Source organism: Myotis davidii, unplaced genomic scaffold, assembly GCF_000327345.1.
Source record: "Myotis davidii unplaced genomic scaffold, ASM32734v1 scaffold914, whole genome shotgun sequence".
NCBI lineage: Eukaryota > Metazoa > Chordata > Mammalia > Chiroptera > Vespertilionidae > Myotis > Myotis davidii.
In genome coordinates this window covers 51174-65859 of record NW_006285484.1, presented here as the reverse complement: position 1 = coordinate 65859, position 14686 = coordinate 51174, and the positions used below count along the sequence as shown (strand labels likewise).

The 14686-nt window shown below is 44.3% G+C and overlaps 1 protein-coding gene across 1 annotated transcript in view; it reads left to right on the top strand.

Moving 5' to 3' along the window:
• FAM117B (family with sequence similarity 117 member B) overlaps nucleotides 1–14686 on the top strand; it is a 78344-nt gene that overhangs the window by 20010 nt on the left and 43648 nt on the right. The window contains exon 2 of the mRNA XM_006756230.2: nucleotides 2485–2636. Coding sequence (XP_006756293.1) covers nucleotides 2616–2636 — 21 coding nt within the window. The 5' untranslated portion in view covers nucleotides 2485–2615. The remainder of the gene's footprint in view (nucleotides 1–2484; nucleotides 2637–14686) is intronic.

Sequence of the window (14686 nt, the reverse complement as noted above, 5' to 3'; positions counted from 1 at the left end):
CCAGTTGCTATGACGTGCGCTGACCACCAGGGGCGTGCGTGGAACATGGCAGGTGTCAGCAGCAGGCGGCAGAGCATGGAGCATGGTGGGCATTGGCTGTGCCCGGATGGTGGAGCAGGTGAGCGGGGGTTCCAGACCACGCAGGGTGCCAGTCGCTGTCATCAGGGTGAGCCTCTGGTGGTTCCTGAAAATTCTTTGCTCCTTTGGTGTGAGCAGCAGCTGGCAGCCCCGATCGCCCTGGGGGCTTTTCCACCTCCCCCTGCTCCTGAGTGGCGATCAGGGCAGCAGGCCTCAATTGCTGCACACTGTCAGTGGGTGAAAGCAGGGCCAGCGGTGGCAACGGGAGCAGGGCTGCCAGCAGACACGGAACTGGGGGCCTGGGCAGGAGCGTGGAGGATGGGCTGAGACCCGCCCCTGTGCCCACCAAAGCCTTGTGGCCCACAGTTACTTGCAAGGTGCATGAATTCGTTCACTGGGCTCCTAGTACATAGATAAAAGGCTAAGTTGACTTGCACACGCACAATACATATAAAGCTTTCGCTGGTTCCAGTTGCGCGGGTGTGTTTTGATCTGTCATTGTCAATCGTGTTTGGTTGACACTTGTATTATAGAGAAGGGTGAATAGCGATATTAAAATATTTCTTCTAATTAATTTCCTTTCAATGTGCACGAATCTGTGCACCGGCTCACTAGTAGTATTATAATCTTATGAATGCATATATTTATGCTTAATATATTTAAGCTTCTTAATTTTCTTTAATTTACAGCATAAATTAAGCCTATGCCTAACCCACATCAAAAAAAAAAGGAGATATGAGGATGTTTCTTCTGCATCACCTCTAACTTCCTATTACCTCTAGTATTTTGCTTTTGGTTTACATCTAAGTATATAACTATTTGTATCTTGAAATGCAAAATTTTTTGCATATGTGGCTTTAATTAGAACTCCTGTAGCCTGGTTAATATGGTTTCTTGCAGTGTATTTACTGTAACAAAATCTCACTAAGATAATGATTTTTTATAGAAGTAGGTTAAAGTGTAATTTTAACTTTATCTTAATTGCCTTATGTCCTTTTGAGTATAGATGGTATAATGATGAATGAGTATTTTACATATCATACCAATTTAATTTTAAAACCTAGATGAACACTTTTTAAATTGATAGACATACATTTGTCTTTTCCGTGTGTGTGTGTGTGTGTGTGTGTAGGGGTAATTGCAGTTGTAAGAAATAAAACAAAGAGATCTTTTGTACACTTTGCCTGGGTTCCCCAATGACATTTTGTAGAACTATTACTCTACAACATTATAGCCAGAATATTGACATTGTACAATTCACTGCTTTATTCAGATGTCTTCAATTTTACTTGTATTCTTTTGTGTATGTGTGTGTGTAATTCTATACTTTTACTGTTGTTTGTATGTTTCTATATCTGCCACTTCAGTCAAGATATTGAATACTTCCTTATCACAAAGGTCCCTGCTTCTCTCCCAGTACTTTTATTTTTCCTCCCTTATCTCTATCTAATCCCTGGGGATCCCGGGTTGGTGGGTGCTAATGCACCGATCCGCCAATGGCCACGCCCACAAATGGCCCTCCTGCGGGGGTCCGTGTCTGGCAGGTGCTAATGCACCGATCAGCCACTGGCTGCGCCCACAAATGGCCCTCCCGCTGGGATCCCAGGTTGGCAGGTGCTAATGCACCAATCTGCCAATGGTCACACCCACAAATGACCCTCCCGTGGTGATCCCGGTTTGGCAGGTGCTAATGCATCGATCAACCACCAGCTGTGCCCACAAACGGCCTTCCTGTGGGTATCCCGGATTGGTGGGTGCTAATGCACCGATTAGCCACCGGCTGCGCCCACAAACGGCTTTCCTGTGGGGATCCGGGTTGGCGGGTGCTAATGCACTGATCCGCCAATGGCCACGCCCACAAACGACCCTCCCGTGGGGATTCCGGATTGGCAGGTGCTAATGCACCGATCAGCCACTGGTCCCCCCAGGCCACCCCAAGCCTGTAGGCTGTGCCTAGGCCAGGAGTGGCCGGGGTCCCAGAACATGACAGAGGATGCAGGTCGGGCTGAGGGGTTTGGCCCACCCCTCACCCCCGAGTGCACAAATTTTTGTGCACCGGGCTACTAGTCTATGTATAAAAGGCTAATATGTAAATTGTCCCAATGGGAGTTTGACGGGAGACTGATCGCTTGCTATGATGCGTGTGGACCACCAGGGGGTGGCGTGGAACGAAGGAAGGCCCCAGCTGGCAGCTGGGGAAGGGAGGCTCTGGCCTGATTGCCAGCCAGGCTTGAGGGACACTACCCGTGCATGAATTTTGTGCACCAGGCCTCTAGTAGTTTGTAATTTCTTTTTGTTATATATATTTTATATTTTAGTTAGGAAACTCCTGACTGTTTTAAAACTTAGGTTCTACTTTTTTTCTTTCATCTATTTTTAAAATAAATATATTTGCCTTAAATTTAGGTGACAAAACGCGACCGCCTTCCTCAAGCCCCTCTACTATTATTCGCCGCACTTCCTCTCTGGATACACTTGCTGCTCCATACCTTGCAGGGCACTGGCCTCGTGATAATCATGGTCAAACTGCTCCTTGCATGAAGGACAAAGCTACACAGGTAGGTGTATTACAGGTCTTATCCTGAATTGTTTTATTTTGAGGCTGTTTCTCATAATTTTTATTTTTGTTTCTCATAATTCTTTGTTTTGGTCTGTGATCAAATTCTTAAAACATCCATGTATCTTAGAATAATCTGAAGCTTATCAAAAGAGCAGATTCCCATGCCTGATCTCCAGATATTCTGTAGTAGATTTTGGTTGAGGCTTGAGAATGTAAAGGGTGTCCCAGAATTCACGCAAGATTTGAATTTTGCATGAGCATTAGCAACAACAACAAAAAATATAAGCCTAATTTTACTTGGTTTATTGAATCAGATTCTAATATCTGTTGCCTTTTGATTTCAATCCCTTCAATTTGATAAGCATTACCAAGTACCAGTTATGGCCCAGAAGCAGGGACAAAGAAGACCAATGAAGACCATGGCTTTGTGTATGTGCCAGCAAAGCCGTGGAGGCCATTTACCCGATGTGTTATTCCATACATAACCCTATACTGTATACTTTATGAATCAGTAAAAAATTTATAATTTTTAATTATAAACCTGTGTTTTCTATCAAAATTACTTCTTGCATGAATTTTGGGACACCTTATACATTTTAAAGATTTCCCCCTACTGGTCTTAAATGGAATTTTTCATATATTACTACCTCTGAATTACTATCACTGGCTAACTGCTTTTTGTTTATTAACAAAAGTTTTTCTACCTTTTCAATTGCTTATGGCTGTTGTTTTGTGAGCACTTTCACACCCTTTGTAACATTAGCACTCTGATGGCCTTTTTATGTTTTAAAAGCATTATCTCCTTTGTTGCCTGAGAGATACTTTTTGTCATGCATGAATGGGCTGTCAGGTTGAAAACTGAAGTTTTGTTCCACAACCAAGATGTTTTTTCCGTGAACAACTTGGTCGAGAATGGAATTGTTCTAGATGGGAGACATTTGACTGAATTGTATTACTTATTCTTAATTTCTGAGTGGTTATTTTATGTGGTTTCTATGTCCTATATTGATGCTTTTATCTCTTTGTTTAAGGTTTCACTGAGATAACCATTCTTCCCCTAAGGTCTAGAGCAGGGGTGGGCAAACTTTTTGACTCAAGGGCCACAATGGGTTCTTAAACTGGACCGGAGGGCAAGAACAAAAGCATAGATGGAGTGTTTGTGTGAACTAATATAAATTCAAAGGAAACATCATTATATAAAAGGGTACGGTCTTTTTTTTTTTTTAGTTTTATTCATTTCAAACGGGCCAGATCCGGCCCGCGGGCCATAGTTTGCCCACGGCTGGCCTAGAGCATCTTTAAAACCATTGTCTTAAATTCTGCCTCTGGTATTTTGATTGCTTCATTTAAGTTAATTCTTTGGGTATTTATCTTACTCTTTAACTTGGGGTATATTTATTTATTTCCCCATTTTGTCTCTGTGTATTAGGTAGATCGGGTACAACTCCCAAACTTGTTATGGTGGCTTTATGATGAAGGTGTTGGCCTCAGTGCCAAAACCTTCCAGAGCACCTGAGCTCCATGCTCCAGGAATATTTCTTGTGTGTTATGTGCACCCTCCTGTTGTAGTTTAATTTTGAATGCTGTTTAGCCTTTTGTGGGTGGACTTAACCCTTCAGGCTGACTGACCATAAGGATAAACCTCAATCACTGTGTGAGATGTTGTGCAGGGGCTATCCCCTAAGGTGGAGTTGTTTCCAGCAGGGCCTAGTGCCTACCAGAATTCCTTTTTGGGTGTGCCAATTGTTTGGCTAGTTGGGTTGAGCTCTGGTATGGTCTGAAGTCCACCACTGGTTGTGTTGGTTCTGGGCCCACTTGGGTGGGGTTCATGTCAGATGTTATGCTTAACCAGCATTGGGCTACCTGTCTGGAGCTACTATATTTTTCACCTTTGTGGCTGCATCTCCTTGGCCTGGTGTTTGTGGGAGAAGCCAGTCTATATTAGCCAGTCTAATTTTCCCCACAGGAGTTCAGCCAGGAGACCAGTCGCTTGCTATGACATGTGCTGACTACTAGGGGGTGGCACAGAATGAAGGAAGGCCCTGGCCAGCAGCTGGCAGCTGGGGAAGGGAGGCCCTGACTAGCAGCCGGAAGGCCACGATCGGCCCTGATTGCTGGCCAGGCTTAGTTACCCTACCCGTGCACGAATTTCGTGCACTGGGCCTCTAGTATGTGTATAAGGGTCAGCTTCCTTCAACTTCGAGCTGGGGGCATGTAAGAGGACAGGTTCTCTGAGGTCCACCTGTCCTTGTCAGCTACTCTACCTCTCCCCGGGGTTGCCTAATCTTCCTCCAGAGTCTTCTGAAGGATGATTAGAGAGTGTGCCCAGGCTGCCTGCAACCCACAGCCCCTTCCACAAGTTGCAAGCTTGGTAGGGTTGGGTAACCAGGGTTGGGAGGATGGAGCTAGTGCAGTGATGGCGAACCTTTTGAGCTCGGTGTGCCAGCATTTTGAAAAACCCTAACTTAACTCTGGTGCCTTGTCACATATAGAAATTTTTTGATATTTGCAACCATAGTAAAACAAAGATTTATATTTTTGATATTTATTTTATATATTAAATACCATTTAACAAAGAAAAATCAACCGAAAAAATGAGTTCTCGTGTCACCTCCGACACGCGTGTCATAGGTTCGCCATCACTGAGCTAGTGGGTCCCCTCTTGGAGGTCATGTGGTCAGGCACTCAATGAGAGGAAAAGTGGTCCCTACTCCAGAGCCAAACCACTCAGTCTCTGCCAGAGTCTCCAACTCTGGTTCACCCAGGAGGAGCACGCCGCAAGTTTATGTTGGGTGCAGCCAGCCATCCTCTCTGCATGAGTCAGCTCTGCTGGGCAGAGCCACTGGACTCAGGAGGATAGATCAAGAGTCTCCCGTTGGGATTGATGCTGGCCCAGCTCGCAGGAGTGGGCTAAGCACTTTTTTCTGGTCGCAGACAGTAGCCTCTGAGAGACTCACACTCTAATATCTCAACTCTGAGCAGCTCTTCCTTCTGCCTGCAGAACTGAGCTCAGCTAGGTTGGGTGTCTGGGACTTGGAAGGGCAGATCCAAACAGACTCCCATTGAGAGGTGGTGCCTGCAAGCCTGTAGTAGGGGGGCAGGCACGTCTTCTTCCTGGGGAGGGTGTGGTGAGCTTGCAGAGAAGATAAATGGGGCTTCTGGTGATATAGCTACACAAACCAGCACCCAACTTTTTAATTCTTAAACAAAAGCTTCCCTGGGAGCCCTGGCCTAGTGGCTTAGTTTGTTGGAGCATTGTCTGGAAAGTTGTGGGTTCAGTCCTTGGTCGTGGTGAGATAGGAGGCAATAAATTGATGTGGTCCCCCCCCCCCCATCTCCCTCTAAAATCAGTAAGCATATCCTGGAGTGGGGATTACGTAAAAAAAATAAATAAGTAAATAATTTTTAAAAAGCTTCTCCGGGAGGCTATGAAAGTGCCAGCTCTGCACAACACTCTGATCTCCCTGCACAACTGAGCTCAGCAGGACAAGGCTGGCCAAGTAATTCAACAGGTGGGGTTGGGAGGCACTGGCTGTGCTCAAGGTGGGGGAGATTGGTCCCCTTTCCAAAGGCACACAGTTTAGTCATGTCTAAGTCTCCGTCAAGAGCCTCCTGAGAAAAAGGGGGCCCAGCACAGCAGAGTGGTTTCATCAGCAGTTGGGGACCAGGCATTGTATTCCCCAGGCTGGTGCTATAACAACAGGAGTGCTCTGACCTGGGAAGGTGTCTGTGTCTTTAGCAGACGCACTTGTCTCCCAGGCACTGAACCCCACCGGTTTTCACCAGCAGATGCTCATCTATGCAGGTTCCTCTTTCCATCACTGTTGCTCTGTGTTGGGGATCCTTCTGTGGGTTAAGACCCCACGCTCCTGGGGAAAGGAGTTTCTGTTTCCTATCTTTTTGAAGTTCTCACTGAGATCATTGAGCATTCTTATTACCAGAGTTTTGACCTCTGCACCAGATACATTGCTTGTCTCCAATTTGTTTAATTCTTTTTTTGGAGTTCTGTTCTTTCATTTGGGACATGGTTTTTTGTCTCCTCATTTTGGTTGCCTCTCTGTTTTGGTAAGCGTGTTTTTATGTAGCAAGTGTCCTGTGTGGCTCAGTGGCACATGCTTTCTGTTCACTCAGGTGTGTTCCTCGTGTGGGTCCTATGTGCCCTCCAGTGTAGTTGAGCCTTGACTGCTGTTGGCATGTCGATGGGAGGGAATTGACCCACAGACTGATTGGTTTGAGGACTGGTTGCGACTATTGTGGAGGAGATACTGTGCAAAGGCTAATCCCATGGAGCTGGATTCGCTTTAGTGGGGTTCTGGTGCCTGCCCAGTCTACCTTTTGAGTGTGTTGTTTGTGGAAGTGCTGCTCTGGTGGAGTCTGAAGTTGGGCACTGGGTATGTTGGTTCTCAGGCCTCTTGGAAGGTGCAGGCCAAGGTCAGCCACTGCCTGTGCCCTGCTTGGGGGCCTCCTGCTCTGAGCTATAAAGTGATCTGCCGATGGTTGCCCCTTGTGCTGGATTTGGTGGTGCCTGAGAGAGGCCAAGTTGTGAACCAAGTCTGGCTGCCACAAGTGTCTAGCCTGAGGCCACTTATCAAACGATACAGGGCACACTGAGGCCAAATTCCATATATTTAGCGTTTGTGAGCCTTTAAGTGATTTTAGGAAAGTCTGCTATATTATGAGTCAAGACAGGCCATTTGTATGGAAAACCACTGGAAGAGGCTTGCTTGGGCCCACAAGTTGGGTGGGTCAGGGTCGATGGTGTTAGCCAGGGTGATGGATACTCAGATGTAGTGCCTGCCTGCACCTGTAGGGGGAGAACTTAGCAAAGGAATAATGGCCTCTGTTAGCATTTCTAAGAGAATGCTGCACCTCTAGCCCTTGATGTAAAGACAGACAATTTAGTACCTTCTCATGTATCCCTGGTGCCTTTTGAGCTGCCAGCTTAGCACTGGAGTTCAAAATGAGTGAGCCTGTCAGCAAATAAGTTTGTGCAGGCCCTTTAAGAGGAATGCTGGGACTCCAGAAGCCTCCATCGCAGCTACAATCTCTGCTGATTTTCACAGCCAGAAACTTAGGGGAACTTCTCTTCCTGGCACTAGAACCCATGGGCTGGAGGACCTGATGCTGCGGGGTTGGGAGCCCTTACTCCTTAAGGGGGAACCTCTACCCCCAGGATAACCCTTCTGATTTATTTATTTATTCTTTATTTTTATTGATTTCAGAGAGGAATGGAGAGGGGGAGAGAGAGAGAAACATAAATGATGAGAGAGAATCATTGATTGGCTGCCTCCTGCATGCCCCACACTAGGGATCGAGCCCGCCTCCTGCATGCCCCACACTAGGGATCGAGCCCACAACCCCAGCATATGTGCCCTTGACCGGAGTCGAACCCTAGACCCTTCAGTCTGAAGGCTGACGCTTTTATCCACTGAGCCAAACCAGCTAGGGCTATCCTGATTTTTAAATGCTTCATGTGGGTGAGACCAGCCCATTCATCTTTACCCCTCTTACTAGTCTTGACTTGTATATTTTTAGTTATAGGGCTTCTGTTCAACTAGACTTCTGGCAGTACTCAATGATGGTTCTGTAAATGTAGTTGTAACTTTGAGTGGTTATGAGAGGAGGCGAGTACAGCTACTTCACCATCTTGACCCACCTTTATCAACTTTTTGTTTTGCTTTTTATTTTAACTTTTAGTGCTTTAAAATTAATTTTCTATCTTCTAATTTTTTAGTATTTTATTTTTTTAGCTTCCTCAATTAAAGTCTTAGTTCATATGTTTTTAGTCTGTCTTATTTATAAATAAATGCTTTTAAATCTATAAAATCCCCTCCCTATATGTGTCACTTTAGAATTCCTTATGAACCAGAGAAAAGGAATTTGTGCTCACCTGTGTAAAAACAATGCATGGTAGTAAGATTGCAAAAATTAATCTTCAGTGACTATTGTTTTAAAATCTCAGATTATTTAAAATTTTAACAAAAGCAAAAGGCAGTAATGTCTGAATGCAGATGCATACCTTGGTCATAGTCCATGTGTGCATCCCCCTTTAGATACTGAGGCACTTAATGTACAGATCACAGCAAAAAATTGAATTTAAGCATAAATAAACCATTTCGGAAACTTATAGACCACACCAATTTTTACCTTCACTAATAAATGTTTCTAACCCCAAATTAAAGTTACACAGAAAATGAACTTCAGTAGTGAGAGTGACTAATACTAATTTTTATGACACATGATATGAATTAATTTTTCCTTTAATTTTGCGAAAATTTCTCCGAATCCCTTACTCCTGCCTGTGATGAAACATAGTTTGTGTGTAGGTGTGGTCAGGTCTGTTATAAGAAGAAATTTCCCTCCCATTGTTCTTTATAGAAATTGTGCATACTAAAAAAAGTCACAAGTTTTCTTTTAATCTTCTTTTCTAGAAATGAGAAATTTCCTATAAACTTGCAGTTTACTGTGGACTTGATCAGTTAAACTTTCTTTCATGAGTGAATAAGAAAAGGATTGTTTAAAATATCATCAGAAACAATCAAAATAATAAAGAATTCAATTAAGTAATTATAAGGCATAAACATAAATATTTATTAATGTTATGATGCAGCGATTTGTGGAAGGGAGAGAATGTGGAGGAGAGAGAGAGAAACATCAATGTGAGAGAGAGACTTCTATTGGTTGCCTCCTGCACGGGCCCTGACCAAACCAGGGGTCGAGCCTGCAACTGAGGAATATGCCCTTGACTGGGAATTGAACCCTCAATCCTATGGTCTGCTGGCCAGTGCTCTAACCACTGAGAAAACCAGCCAGGGCAACAAATGACAATTTTATATATTTCAAGTCCACAACTCAGTGTTTTGAGTTATGTGTATGTTGTGAAATGATCATGACAAGTTAACCTGTCCACTAACTCACATAGTTACTTGTTTTATTCTTTTTTAGTGTGGAGAATTCTTAAGATCTACCCTCTTAATAAATTTCAAATTTCTCTGCCTTCTTGCATATATAATTTTATCCACAGCTTGCTTCTCTGGTATTGAAAAAGTAGCTTTAATTGTTTCTTTTTTTAAAAATATATTTTTATTGATTTCAGAGAGGAGGGGAGAGAGATAGAAACATTAATGATAAGAGAGCATCATTGATCAGCTGCCTCCTGCATGCCCCCTACTGGAGATTGAGCCCACAACCCAGGCATGTGTCCTGACTGGGAATCAAACCTCAACCTCCTGGTTCCTAGGTTGATGCTCAACCACAGAGCCACACAGGCTGGGCTAGCTTCAGTTGTTTCAAGCTTTATACCTTACACCATAACATCCAGGACAAGAAAGAGCTTCTCTTTTCCTTACCATCAAACTTAAGAATTAGACTTCATATGAACTGTATCACCTTAGAGCAGATACCTAGCCCTGAACCATCACTCTGAGCTCTAGGATGAGTGAGGTCTAAATGATGATTTGGCTTAAATTATAGATTACCAGTCCATCCTTTAGCCTATTACATTGTCAGGGATGCTTTCTCATATTTGCCTTAGGCTGATGAGATTTAAAGTACAGATGAGAGTGGAATCAACCAACCATAAACCACATGGCTGCTCTGCATGGTGACAAGGTAGATTAGCACCTAGAGAAGCAACAGTCAGTCTAATTCAGTTAGGAAGAGTGCAGCGGTCCCACTGCTTACTCTCCCTCATCCCATTATTTTGACCTTTTCCTCCCTCTCCTATCTCAACTTTATTTTGCAAAAATTTTGATATGTGCAGATGTACTAGGTTCATAAGGATGTTCTTTTTGCCAGTCCCCCCATCTCAGCTCTCTAAACAAACTAGAACTCAGTCCCTTTTCCCTAATTTAATCCAATAAGTTGCTCTACTAAGAAACTAAGATCTAACAATGAAAACAGTGAACTTGTGGAATCAAATTAGGAAGGCAAAATTTTCAAGCTCAGAAGGCAGTGATCTTTCTCTCCCCACTACTTTATACTCAATATGTCCCTGCTGCATAAAAAGTGCTTAAGAATTATTTTTGGAATTAATTAATGAATTAATTGAAGTCTAGTCATGGATATATCAACTTATACTGCAGTTTGTGCTAAGTTGAACAAAGTGACATTCTGCCTTCTTATTTTAGTTCTCACACTATAAACAGCTGTCCCTTTCATCGTCTATTTAGTGCCACATTTTCTACATTTTTTTTTCTTTGTGTTGGTAATTTAGATGTTTAAAATATCCCTGAAACAGTACAGATGAGCTCTCTAGTGTTCCTAAGCACAAATAGACTGTAATATGCCTTACAGAGGAAATGCATAGGTAGATATGCTTTGTTCTGGCATGAGTTACAGTGTTGTGGGCCGTGAGTTCAGTGTTAATAAATCTACAATACAGTCAGTAGGCCTGGAAAAAAGCAAAGGGATTTGCCAATCTGTATGTGGAGCTGCTCACAATGCACTAAAGTAACATTTATAATGCTACTAGAGGCCTGGTGCATAAAAATTTGTGCACTCGGGAGGGTCCCTCAGCCTGGCCTGTGCCCTCTTGCAGTCTGGAACCCCTCAGGAGATGACCACATGCTGGCTTAGGCCTGCTCCCCAGGGGATTGGGCCTAAGCTGGCAGTCAGACATCCCTCTGGCAGCCCGGGAGCCCTCAGGGAATGTCTACTTGCCAGCAGGGAGCAGGACTAGCAGTCGGACATCCTTAGCGCTGCTGAGGAGGTGGGAGAGGCTCCCACCACCACCGCTGTACTGGCAGCCGTCAGCCTGGCTTGTGGCTGAGCAGAGCTCCCCCTGTGGGAGTGCACTGACCACCAGGAGGCAGCTCCTGCATTGAGCGTCTGCCCCCGGTGGTCAGTATGTATCATAGTGACCAGTGATTCCCATACGCTCTGCTGTTAGGGTCAACTTGCATATTACCTTTTTATTATATAGGATAGAGGCCTGGTGCATGGGTGGGGGCCGGCTGGTTTGCCCTGAAGGGTGTCCTGGATCAGGGTGGGGGTCCTGCTGGGGTGCCTGGCCAGTCTGGGTGAGGGGCTGATGGCTGTTTGCAGGCTGGCCAAGTCCCCCAGCAGGGATCCCCACCCCATGAGGGTGTGGCCAGTCTTGGTGAGGGGCTGATGGCTGTTTGCAGGCTGGCCACGGCTCTCAGCCACCCAAGCTCCCAGTGGAGGCTGGTTGGAAGCAGGTATCTGGGATTTATTTAGCTTCTATAATTGAAACTTGGTTGCCTTTTGCAGAGGCCACAGCCAGCCAGGGCAGGCGGGAAGCTTGGCTTCCTCCATCGCCAGGGCAACCAAGCTTCCGGCTTGCTCCAGCTCCATTGCTGCTGGTCACCATCTTGTTTGGATTAATTTGCATATAGTCGCTCTGATTGGCTGGTGGGCATGGCTTGGGCATAGTGAAGGTATGGTCAATTAGCATCTTGGTCTTTTATTAGTGTAGATGGTTAAGCTATGGAATAGATGGAGAAGGGACTGGATTTGTGAATTCATGATAAAATGACTATTTTTGTTTTCTTAAAGCATAATAGCCCAGCTGTATGGCTAAAAATACTTATAATTACATTGCCCAGGGTCAGGAAAATGTGAAACAGTCTTGGCTGGTGTTCGATTAAAAAATGCAACCCTAACCCTTGTGGTTCAGTTGATTGAGCACCATGCCATGCACCAAAAGGTCAACGGTTCTGTTCCTTGTGGGTTTGATCCCCAGTTTGGGTGCTTGCAGGAGCTGGCAGATTGCTGTTTCTTTCTCACATTGATGTTTCTTTCTCTTCCTCTCCCCTTCTCTCTCTCAAATCAATAAAAATATTAAAAAATATTACATGCAATAAATAAATTATTTGAAATTATATCTATGTTAAAAAAGGTGACTTTAAACTGAAACACACATAAAACAGAGATTTGTGTGTATTCTTTAGTTGATCAAAATGTTTTAACCAGAAATTTACAGGAGCATAACCTTATATTTTCCCTAGGAGCAGTGGCTCAGAATTCATTAACTCAGTGATCACAGTGTCTTTAACACAACCACCATAAATAGCAAGCATGTACTGTATACTCTCCTTGCTTTGGTCTCACTTCAGTCTTGACTGTCAACATGCTGTTCTCTTTTCTTGACCATCTTCTTTTTGCTTCTGTGACACACTTATACTGCTACCTCTCAGACTACACCAATATCAGTTCTTTTCAAATTTTAATGTACCTATGAATGCCTTTTGATTTTGCTAAAATGTGGTTATGATTCAGTAAGTCTGAGGTGAGGTGCAAGAATATAGGTTTCTAACAAATTCCAGGTAATAACTCTGCTGTTTGTCCCTGAGCCACACTAAATAGCAAGGACTATATTCTTCCTTCCTCTTTTGTTTAAAATACTTGGAGCAAAACTTTCACATTAGTAGGTCTCTATAGTTAAATTATTAGAATGGTCAGAGGTGCCCTAGCCCGTTTAGCTCAGTGGCTGGAGTATTAGCCTGTGAACTAAAGGGTTTCAGGTTTGATCTCAGTCAGGGCATGTACCTCAGTTACAGGCTCAATCCCCAACCCAGGTTGGGGTGCATGCAGTAGGTAACCAACCGATGTGTCTCTCATATCAGTGTTTCTCTCTCTCTGTCTCTACCCCTTCTCTCTCTCTAAAAATCAATGGAAAGAATAACCTTGGGTGAGGATTAAAAAAAAACCAAAAAAAGAATGGTCAGAGGCAAAATTGTGTTTCTTCTCAGGAACTCAGAGAAGTAAGTTACTAAGGAACTAGTAAAGGGTTGAAGACTTAACAAAAAGAGCATAAAATGTCTCAATTACAACAAACATGTCAGGGAGATAAAGAATAAGAAAAGACTATATATTTGGCATAAATTTAACACAGACTTTTATTGAAAACATATTACATTTAGTTAATACACTTTGTAAATGATACAAACTTTAAAAAAGAGATAGACTTGAGAGAAACCAAGATGGCGGCATAGGTAAACACCTGAAATTGCTGCCTCGCACAACCACTTCAAAAATACAACTAAAAGACGGAACGGACATCATCCAGAACCACAGGAAGGCAGGCTGAGTGGAAATTCTACAACTAGAAGGAAAGAGAAAAGCATACTGAGACTCAGAGGAGGTGCGGTGCGGAAGTAAAATACAAAGATGCGGAGGTGCATGCAGAGAGGGCTGGCGGCTGAGGACACGATTGTCTTTTTCACTCGGGAGGGAGTCTCAGGCTCTGAGCTCCAGTTCTGGGCGAGTCTCTGGGGACCCATATTCATATGGGAGAAACCAGACTATCTGGCATCGGTCAGAACTCGAGGGCAGCTTTCTCTTGGAGGCACTCGCAGCAATTGCCCGGGCCTCTGAAGGCAGGACTGAGAGCAGCCATACTGCTTGCTCCGCCCGCCCTGTTGATCCCCTGGGACCTTGCCCCACCCAAGCACTGAACAGAGGCTTTTGCATATGAAAGGCCCGGCCCTTTGTAATCTGAAAATTACTTAACAAACTGCAGCTGCCTCCAAAGCCCCAGGGCAACTTGCATTGCCTTACAGCTGGCTTCTGCTGTGTATCCTCAGGCAGAGGCTAGATTAGCATCTCCTTAGATCCAAGAGCCAGTGTACCCAGTGGTCAGAGCGGGACCATCCAGTTACAACTCAGATCCATAAGAGACACACTCAGGGGGCAGACTCAGTGAGCACCAAAGCCCCACTGAAGCAAGTCTTGGCCCATAAGGGTGTCTTCAGCACAGAAGTTCTTCCACCGTAGATACAACTGATTCTCACAGCCAATTGGCCTGGAGGTCAAATCCTCCCAGTGTTACCCACAACAATCAAGGCTTAACTACAACAAGACTGTGCACAAAGCCCACAAGGGGGTGCACCAAGAGTGACTATCTCAGGTAATTGGGGTGGCTGAGCCACTGGGCCCTATAGGACACTTAGCACAGAAAGCCACTCTATCAACACAAGGAAGCAGCCAAAATGCAGAGACAAAGAAACATGTCACAAAAGAAAGAAATGGAAGAAAGCAAACTACTGGATATAGAGTTCAAAACCACAGTTATAATAAAGTTACTCA